Source organism: Odontesthes bonariensis, chromosome 21, assembly GCF_027942865.1.
Source record: "Odontesthes bonariensis isolate fOdoBon6 chromosome 21, fOdoBon6.hap1, whole genome shotgun sequence".
Taxonomy (NCBI): Eukaryota; Metazoa; Chordata; class Actinopteri; order Atheriniformes; family Atherinopsidae; genus Odontesthes; species Odontesthes bonariensis.
The window spans coordinates 11,955,236-11,965,617 of record NC_134526.1 but is presented as its reverse complement, the minus strand read 5'-3'; the positions used below and the strand labels follow the sequence as shown (position 1 = coordinate 11,965,617).

Genomic DNA, 10,382 nt, shown 5'->3' with positions numbered 1-10,382 from the left:
TTACAAGAAAAGGTTCAGACCACTTATTATCTGCCCGTACACAACAGGTTGCCCTCTATTTCTAAATGAAAAGTAAGCACTAGGACTTCGAGCTGAGCTCAAATAATGATTAACTGTGCCACAATCTGCACAAGATTTTCATAGGTCAGCCCATACTGTAACTAAACACAGTCTCAGTCGAGAATATCTCCCACTGACTGACTGTAGATGCCATGGTGAAGTTAAATGTCAGCGACTGATTTATATCTAACCTGCAGAGACAACATGGGACGCAAAATGTTTTTTTGTTTTCTTTAGATGAAACGCGCACATGAAAGTATGCATTGTTTGCAAATCTGGAAATCATTTCCAATTTACAGTGAAAGCACACTCTTGGAAGCTTTCCAAAGAGTTTTTACCATCATCAATATGGATTTAAGCATACATTAAAGCCGTCTTCAAACTTAAATGACACTCTTTGAGTGAATGCCCCACCTGACAGATGTATCCGTTAGCAGGGTTCAAAATAAACTGGCCCTCTTGCTCAGAAAGCAGGTCATAAGAAATAATCAATACAGTGATGCAAAAGACATTGTGCAATAATACCTTTTTATTTAGCATTTTATAAGTGGGTTTCATTTCATCACTATAAGAGAGATCATGCTTATTCTTTACTAAGTGGCAGACGAGAAAGCAAAGCAGCTTTAATGCATCGGAGCAGCATGACGGTTCACACTTGTTACACACATTGCTCACAGGTGACAGGAATGTGAGCTTTTCATATTTTAATAGGGTTTTTGATAATGCAACTGTTGTATGCACGGAGAGTCTGAATATCTTCCCTGAACTAAACCTTCCGACCACTCATGAGGGAATGCAGGTGCCACCTCCTCAAGGCCCCAAACGTGACCCCGCGTGAGGCTTTGCATGCATAATTCCCACAGAAGTGAAACAAGTCTCAGGAAAATTCCACACTGGGCCGCCTGCTCAGGTTAATGAGTTGATCTAAAATGGTATTTCAGCAGAGATAATAAGAGGTATACTGGTCATATCTGAACCCGGATGCAAGCTTTTTAAGAGCATTTCTTTCAGTCTTTCTTTGTGTGGTTTCAGAGTGGTGAGGATGCATATAAATTTACTGGAGAAAATCTGCTGAGAAGCCTGACACATGTGGGAATAATCTCTTTATGCCTGTGAGTGGATTAGAACCACACTGCGAAAAAAAAAAAAAATGAAATGAGAACATATTTTCATAACAGTGCTTACTTATAGCTTCAGGGAAGTTCTGGTATTGATAAAAAAAAAAAAGAAATAGCAACGGTTTCTCTGTAAGACCATTTATATTTCACTGCAGATGAATATTTCATCTGCTGATCAGGAATCACAACACATTGAGGTGAAAAGAAAACCGAGCTGAACTGAACAAAATGAGAAGAACCACCTTCTCATTCAAGTAACCGAAGCCTCTAGTTTGGAGGCATTAAACAAAGTTGGTTTGGAGGTTCATCATCATCCATCAATGCAGGGGCGCAGAGTGCTCTGTTAGTAACAAAATGGCTTGGCTTCACTTGATAATTAAAGCTTATCACGTAATGCTTCGTCTTGTGCGTTAGGTGAAAAGGAACATGCTGTAACCCTCTACAGATCTAAAATCAAATCACATCACAGCATATTTAGACTTTACAGTGGGCAGTCCTGCATTAGTCAAATCGCAAACTAAATTCATAAAACAACCCCGCAACCACTACAATGATGAAGTGCTCGGAGATGGCTTTTTAACAGGTTGTTTTGTTGTATGAAACTCAGATAATGCCACACTGTTAGTTACTGGATGATTGTACCAACTTCGCCACCCTTGAACCAGAAGCCCGAGTGTCTTAGTGGAGAGCTTAACTCGCTGACGAAAAGAAGCAGCACTTAGTGGTTTTCGCTTGGTTTATTCTATCACTGCAGAGCTGGGCAGATCAGATCCAGCCCTGGAAAGTGACAGGAAATTCCACAGTCAGCTATGTTGCACTCAACACAGTCCAGAGTCTTGAGGAAGCCCAGTCAGATACTGGCTCTGTACACAAGTGGTGGGGATAAGTGCTGGCTGGGCCAAGAGAAGGAAGGAAGGGGGGGTTGGGGGGTTGGAGGGGCACTTGTGATCTCACGTCACCACTTGCTGCACTCTTGAGCGTTCATGAGGGCAGGACTGGTCTCTGCAATGCAGCCTCCTGAGCACCCGCTGAAGCTTGTTGGAGAAGTTCTTGTTCATCTGCCTGTACATGAGAGCCATTGCAAAGCTGCTGGAGAAAGCCAGCAGTTTAGAAAAACATCTCATGAAATAATGGGTAGGAAAGTAATACTCATTGCTAATGTACCCCGGTGCACCAGCTACTGTGTGCACCAAAAGGGTCAAGTAATATGGGGTCCATAGGACAAACTGCACACAGACTGAGGCGAGCAGCAGCCTGTGTATAGATGGGTCCAATCGAGCGGAGTCCTGATCCAGAGGTGTAGACTCCTTCCTGATGCGCAAGATGAGCACAAAAGCATAAAGAACAGCCACAGCTGGAACCACGTAGCCGATGAACATCATAATGGCATCTGCTGCCTCCTTGTTCTGCATTTTGGAGCACTCAACCATCTTGGTAGAGATGTGGTTGCACACATAGAACAGCAGCGAAGAGAAGCTGGTCAGTACGGCGCCACCCCAGATGAACCCACACACATGTTTGGTGTTATACACGCTGGACATGTACGTACGAGGCAGTGCCCGTTCTATATAGTAGTCAAGACTGAGCAGCGTGGTGGAATACATGATGACCAGAGATGAGATGTTGAAGAGGATGAGTAAGGTGATGTAGACCTCGTTGTCGTACTCCCACGCATGCCAGCGGGTGAAGGAAGAACTCAGGAGCTCTACAGGGGCCACCAGGTTAAGCACAAGACCTGCAATGGCCATGTTGACAAAATAGACGTCCGGCATGGTCATGGACACTTTGTTGGAGAGGTTCACCACGACCAGCAGCACGTTGTAGCACAGCCCCAACGGGAAGCACACCAGGAGGTAGATGAGGGAGAAGACTGACAGGATGAGGCCAAAGTCCTGGCAGAGCCGGAAGTCCACGCTGGTGTCCGTCTCATTGTAGACCATGCAGATCCACATCGCTGGGCTCGGACGCTGGGAAAGCACTCTCAACAGACCGACTGCAGACAGAGAGTTAGGAGAAAGGAGTCAGTGCAATATAGCAATGAGAATAACAGCAAAATGGCAATTAAAAAAAAAAAAAAAAAAAACACCAAAGAAAACATCAAACGTGAAAGTGAGACATTTTACGTTTTTTCGTAAAAATATTAGCGATGATGACAGCAACCCATCTAAAAAAAAGTCGGGACAGGTCCATGTTTACCACTGCGAGGCATCCCCTCCTCTTTTAACAACAGTCCATAAGTGTCTGGGAACTGAGGAGACCAGCTGCTGGACCTCTGAGAGAGGAATGTTGTCCTATTCTTGACTGATAAGAGGATTCTAGCTGCTCCACAGTCCTGGGTCTTGTCCTGGGTGTACCAAATCTTTTCAATTGGTGAGCGGTCTGGACAGCACCCAGACTCTTCTACTATTAAGCCATGCTGTTGTAATAGATGCAGGATGAGGTTAAGCCTTCCCTAAGAAAAGACATCTCAATGGGAGCAAATGTTGTTTCCCAAAATAATCAAAAAATTCAATTTGTCTGACCACACAACAGTTTTCCAGGTTGTGTCACTCCATTTTAAAAGGAGCTCTGGGCCGGAGACAGATGAAAAAAAACACAAAAAAAACTTGTTAATGACTGTTGAAAAACTCATCCTCCAGCTGTTTGCTTTCAGTACCACTTACTTCTGCAGCCTTTTGTTGCCCTTTGTCCCAACATTTTTGATGTTGCTACCATCAAATTCAAGACAATTGGCAAGTTTTCATTCAATAGCAGATAGCCTACTATTTTTTTTTAATTTAATGAGCAGAATTATTGTTTTCTGAGCTGGCTAGAGGAGCAGGAAAGGCTTTGACAAAAAAAACAACAACAACACGTTAGCCACGGCTTGGCTATTATGTCCTGGGTAACACTGTTAATTTCACTTCACTGCATCTGACTGGCTGAATACAAACGCCTGACAATAAGTTTCATTTGCTTGTTCAGCCTCCAAACCCCACCACTTCTCCTCACTGACCGAGGCAAATCAAGCCCTTGTCTTGTGGAAGAACACAAAACCGCGTTTGTCTGACACCCTGGCAGGCTTTCTGTGTCGAGTTTTACTTCTGCATCTCTTTCTCTGGCGTCACAGTTCCACGCAGGGGCACTGCTGCCTGTGCTGAGCCGGCCCTGCACTCTTAATACCGTCGAGCAGCAAGATAAAGTGCTGCGCTTCACAGATTGATCGGGTGCTGCTGCTTTGAGTCATCTTCTGCTAAAGTTGCTGTCAAGTTCACTCGCTGGGCGCGAGGTGATAGGTAGATTTCTGAGGAGTGAAATGTGAGGCAGGCTCTGTTATGGGGTCAGTGAGCGAGTTGTAGGTTGGAGTTCAGTGAAAGGTTGCGGGGAAAAAAGAAAAAGAGACAAGACCTGCTACCCTTTCACAGCACATGTCAGCAGTATTTGGAATTAAGCCTGATGAGGCTGCAAATAATCACAATGCTTTTATAGTGCTTCCTTGTATAAATAACACAGGCAGCTTTCAATGAATTTTTCAGTGATGTTTGTTTAAGGAAAAGGAGAAAGTACATATTTTGCTGGAGAGCAGCGATAAGTCACCCAAGCGCTTTGTATTTTATTTCATTAGTCAGAATTTGGCTGAAATGCTTCCACATGTCCAACTTCACGCCAAGGCTGCTTTTAAAAAGAATGATGATAAAATAAATCTCATAATGAAAATATGCGCACTGATCTGGGCAGAACGTTCTGGAAGCCTCTTCCTGGAACAAGGAGTAGGATGGGAGTTGTGTTTTCAGGAGGATAAGTAACGATGCCAGTAAAAAGGAAACATTCTTCCGTTCACTTATGCAACACCACTACAGAGGGGCTGTTTTGGCCCTAAGCCTCAGACACACATAAACACAACGGCTCAGTCCCTCCTCTACAGTACGCTACTCCAGTTGCTTGGAAAGAGACTACAGAGGAGGCTGGAGCTGTGAGCTAAATCAGAAGTGGATCGGAAACAGGAGGAGGAAAGTGTGGAGGTACTCTTTAAAACAAAAAAAAGGTTTTTGTCACCACCACAGGAGCACTGGGTAGCCTCCTTGGAAACACAGCTCTGTGCAGCGGCAGCTCGGTGACTCATTGAGTAAACAGACATTTAGCGATGATCATCTTATGTTGATTGATCTGCTCTTTCCCAAATGTTTAGTGCATCAAATGCAGTTTGTTCACCCCTCACCCTCACCCTCCCAATATCCTCTGTCATCACTTCACAAGAAAACAACTTCAGGGTGATTATCAAAGAGGACTCTCTGCACTGTGGCAGGCTGTTCCCATTTATTACCACCTACAGTATAAAGGCGTTTCTGCTACCCTTTCATTAACACATTAGATCACCCAGCAGCTTTAAATAGCTGCTGGGTGTCTTTTAAAAAAGGTGCCACCGTTTCAAATCCGACGAGAACTTCACAGCTCATCTCATACGCGTGAGTTAGAAGATAATCCTAGGTATATTCAGTACTTTTTTTATGTCAAAATAGACTGAGAGCACATAGTGTACATTGAGACATGACATTTCCTTTATTCTACAAATTGTGTGAGAAAAAAGTAAGCTTTTCTTAATTAATTTCTTTCATGGTGAACCTTCAACCTCCATTAAACTAGGCTAAACTAATCCAGGTGCAGTTGTCTCACAGTGACATTATTAAACATGACAGAAGAAAGAAACGGCTGTTACAGTTAGTAGATCAATGTCTTCATGTATGTCCACATTTCAGAAAGATGATGAGGTAGTTCAGATAAAACACAAATATCTGATCTGATAGAAACTTTAACACGAACCAGTGTTCCCGCGTGTGATTTAGGAAAAAGAAGAAAATAAAATGTAATGTGAAATAGGCACAAAATTATCTTTTTTTTTTTTTTTTTTTTTAAATGAAAGTAGTGTATTTTAATGGGGGCGTTATTTGCAGATAGGGTAGGGGAAGCCATAGATGTGGTCGATGTTGTGAGCAGGTGTACAGCAACCCATGATGCTTTAATAACCATACACAAGCAGATTAGATGGCTAAAATCTGACCAAATACCAACTTTTTCTCCTATTAAAGTCCACATAAAAGAGCTTACTGAGTGTGCTTCCACATATACATGTCTTTCTTTTGAAAGAGCCCCCCCGCCCCGCAACTTCTCCTGGAAAAGCACAGTTTGCTCTGACTGGTCAACTCAAGTGTCCACATCAGGCACCAACATCAGGCGTCAATAACTTTTGGGTTTTGTGAGAGTCACTGCTCTTCAGCTATGCACATTGTGCCAGCAGCAGCCCATAATAATGAAAGCTTTAGTTGTCCTCTCAGCTGAGGAAAAAACAGGCGAGGTGAGAAAACAAAATGCCTACTCCTGACGTGGTGGCAGTGCAGCTTCACGCTGTATGAGTTATGTCTACTTTAATTTAGGGTAATGAGAATTCTCCATTTTCCAGCCCATTTCAAGGCTAAAGCTGAAGGGGATGTTGCCGGGGTTGCATAAAGGACAGAAAACAAACATACGGCTCTACATTCAATTGCTGTGGCAACATAAAGGCTTTTCCTGTTCACATTAACGCATTTATTAAATATCCACATTGTGTGACACCGTCTCTGCCAGCTGTCAGTCACGCTAACTTTTCGTGTTGAGGTGTTCTTTTTGTGACGTTTTGCTTTAAAGCTGCACTAATTTCACAGATCCCCTTAATAACTAGAGAGATTATCATTTTACAGATTTATGTATAGATGAAACAAACCAGAAGAAAGCCCTTAAATCCCCCCCGCTGACAACTTTCCTAGTTCGTCCTGCACATGACTTTGACTGCAGTTGTGGACTTGGATGACTCCATGTCAAAAGCGGTTAACTTAAAGATTCCCAGAGGGGGGGGGGGGCAGCTTCAGCACGCTTCAGCCCCACCAAACATGATCTCTTAACAGTGACGCCCATGCGCTTGACGTCTCAGAGTTTTGAAGCCAGATCTCGCAGGCTGATGGGAGTAGTGTGACATACTCGGCCCACACCCCTCATCTATCCTTACTGGAATTCACAGGCCCTTCTCAGAAAGTACTGAATGATGTCACATGATTTGCTACCCGCGTCTGCAGCGGAGCAGCAACAAAAATACTATAGAAAGAAAATAAGATGACGTGACTCACTTTTAAACATGTTGTGACAGTACAGTGGAGTCAAAGGTGAGGGCTGTGAGATGATACTCTCCGATTTTGACTTAAATGGATTGAAACTGCAGATTTTGTAGCATAGCGATACGTACACATCTATCATTTAGTTTTACTTGACAAAGTGACAACAGAAAAACGGAAAAAGTTCAAAATGTTTTCGAAAGACAGTGCGACACAGGTGGCGTTGTTCAACGCCAGCTTGTATTTGAGAAACAGTATTTCCTGTTATCAGTTCCTAATAGGCTCTGGTGAACCATGGGTCACAGTCAGTCTCGACATCCTCTTTGGCTTCTTTCAGGCAACAGGTCCGACTGTGACAGGCATCAACAAAGTCCGAGTTCAATGGTCAGCACAAATCAGGCTTACTGCCTCTAAGCCGGGGCACGCATGCCCATCTCCCCTTTGGTCACATGGATGAAGTTGGGGACAACAATTGCAAAACCTAATTAATTAATTAAGGAGCATTTCAATGGTAAGCGGGACAACCTATTTTAGATCATTTTCTGACTATTAACCAGTCACAAATGTGATCAAAGTTAAGTTGTAACAATCAAGAGCTTTGAGATCTGTATTCAAAACAAGAAAGTAGGTCGTGTTTAACTTTGTGTTTGGCTGATTTAACATCACAAAGCTATACATATGGAAATAAAAAAAGGAGCAGCTGTCTTGTTGGCAGTCTGTGACTTAAAGAAATACAGAGATTGTTTGATCAATTTAACAGAAAGGTCTTCATCTTAGAGCCTCCAACACACTGCCTGTGGTTCACTAAACAGACTCACTGTGACATCACATTAGTTCCAGCTCCAAGTGGAGGTTTGCATGTAAACAAGGGATGGGGCATTACTCCTACAGAAAGCAGTCTCCCTTAAATGTACACTTTTTTTCTATGGCCAGTGGAAGAGCCGTTTACCTGGGAGACTAACTTTTTCATCGCGCTTGAGAAAGCTGATCCCGTGAGAAACATCTCCAGGTGCTGCTTTCCATATGTAAACGAGTCGTTAAAACCTGCTTCTAAAGCTGAACAAAGCTCAGAAAAACGTCATTTTATCTTTATCAAAGCACACAACCATGCCACCACACTTGACTTCGAAGTAAAAGGACTCGACGGCTGTCACGGCTTTCCGTTCATCCTACTACTTCAGCGCCACAACTAAAGCGACTTTCACTCGCATCTAGGCATCCTCAGCTGTGCCAAAAATCACTTTTACTTCTTTTCAGGGGACAAATACGAACTGTGAAATATCTCGTTATGTATATGCGGGAGGAATTGACAGAAAAGCGTAAACAACTCACCAGAAACGTATAGGTTTGGATCCGTGACAAACCTACGGAGGCATTGGGTTTGGATGTAGCATTTCCACTGGCATTTCTCAGTTGCTTCATTAGAAAAATAACGGCGAATGAAAAAGTATATCCGGTTCTACGTTAGTACATAAAACATCACAAACGAGAAGGAAGCGGGGAGGACCGTTGCAGAGGATTTCCGTTAAGTCGCTCCTCACCTATACACTTCTCGTACGAGGGTTGGTCTGAAAAGGGGCCGACCGTTACAGACTTTACTACTGCTGGAGTGCTGCGGAGTCCTACAGTGTGTACACACGTGACCCTCCCCCACTGTCTCCTCACTCTGCTTTCTGCTGCCGTTGCTCCCTGGTCGCGAGGCCCGAACGACCATTATGTGCTCTGATTGGACGGAACGTAGGGAGGTGGGGCAAGAGGGAGATCGAGGGAACACAAATTTGGTCCTTAATAATGAATTGAGCACAATTCATTATTAAGGACCAAATTATTGACCACAATACACAATGATGTATAGTGCTCCCTAATTTAGTGAAAAAGGTTGGTAAGTTATAGCAAAGTATCCTATTTATACTAGTGGTATATAGACATATAGGCATTTTTTTATTTGTTTGTATTCAAAAATACATCATTACCATGAACATCTTGAAAATTCGATTTAGGTGTCACGAGTCACATTGTGTACACGTCACATTCCTGGAACAGAATTCATATATTTGGGGCTTATTTATTTTGATAGCAATCAGAACAACATTTTCACTGTAGGTCAATACTGGCATCATGGTTATCTAATAAGGCTTCTTGTCAATTTCACATAATGTGATTACTAAACAAAAAACGTCTTGTCTGTTAAACAGTGGCTTTCCTTCAACCTTCAATAGTGTTATTCAAATATCATTGATTTGTTCAAAATTTTAGTTAAAAAGAAAGAAATTAATAGATGCACAAATACAGTGTCAAAGAATCAGGTGGTCAGTTTCAGTTTAGGATTGAGTGGATGTTTGGCTGCAATGCCTGCCTTTTAAGGGCATCTGCTGAGTCGATAGGAAGCCCCAGTGGTTCTAGTCCCCCCCCCCCCCCCCCCCCCTTGAAATCTGCATAGAACCCAACCATCCATCTATACTCTCATCATCCTGTTTGGGGGCACAGGGAGGCTGGAATCTTTCCCAGCTGTTATTTGGAGAGAGGCACACCTTGGACAGGTAGCCAATCTATGACAAATATCATAGACACTCAGAGAAACGGGGGGACGTCCACTCCAAACAGAAAGTCCCCTTTCGAGATTTGAACCAGAACCATCTTTGCTGTGATTCAACAGACCTAACCACCTTGCTGGATTTATAAGACAACAAAACAAGAGCATCTTTGAGGAACAGAATGGTAATCATTTAATCTCAATTATCTTGTTTTTCAGAAATGAAGGAAGCCAAAAATGGGATTTAAATTAGAATTTGATAAATTGCCCAGTCCTATCAGAAGTCTAATCATAGCTCCTCGTCTGCAATGTCCAACTTGCAGAGCATTGCTCTGCAGCAGACCAACACAGCAAATCATCCAATAAAAGGATTCCCAATTTTGTGCAATTAAATACTTCCTGTTTAGTCAGCTTAATTAGTTTTGACTCATATTTTGTAAAAAAGGCTGATTTGGTTTAGATATTTCTCTTTTGAAGGGAGTCTTTAGTAGCCTGGCGACGCCATCCTACGTACTTCCGCCCAAAGATTTTGGCTCCGCACATAGTCTG

At 42.9% G+C, this 10,382-nt stretch overlaps 1 protein-coding gene across 1 annotated transcript; it reads right to left on the bottom strand.

The window, feature by feature from the left end:
- Positions 1 to 567: 567 nt before the first annotated feature.
- gpr146 (G protein-coupled receptor 146) lies at positions 568 to 8,948 on the bottom strand. Its single transcript, XM_075454500.1, has 2 exons — positions 8,633 to 8,948; positions 568 to 3,171 (listed from the first exon to the last, which is right to left on the bottom strand). The coding sequence occupies exon 2, from the start codon at positions 3,128 to 3,130 to the stop codon at positions 2,129 to 2,131; it is 1,002 nt and encodes a 333-aa protein (XP_075310615.1). The 5' UTR covers positions 3,131 to 3,171; positions 8,633 to 8,948; the 3' UTR covers positions 568 to 2,128.
- Between the last annotated feature and the right edge of the window lie 1,434 nt (positions 8,949 to 10,382).

Excerpts from the sequence above, each read along its gene's own strand:
- gpr146 (XM_075454500.1), bottom strand. The coding sequence starts at position 3,130 with ATGTGGATCTGCATGGTCTACAATGAGACGGACACCAGCGTGGACTTC.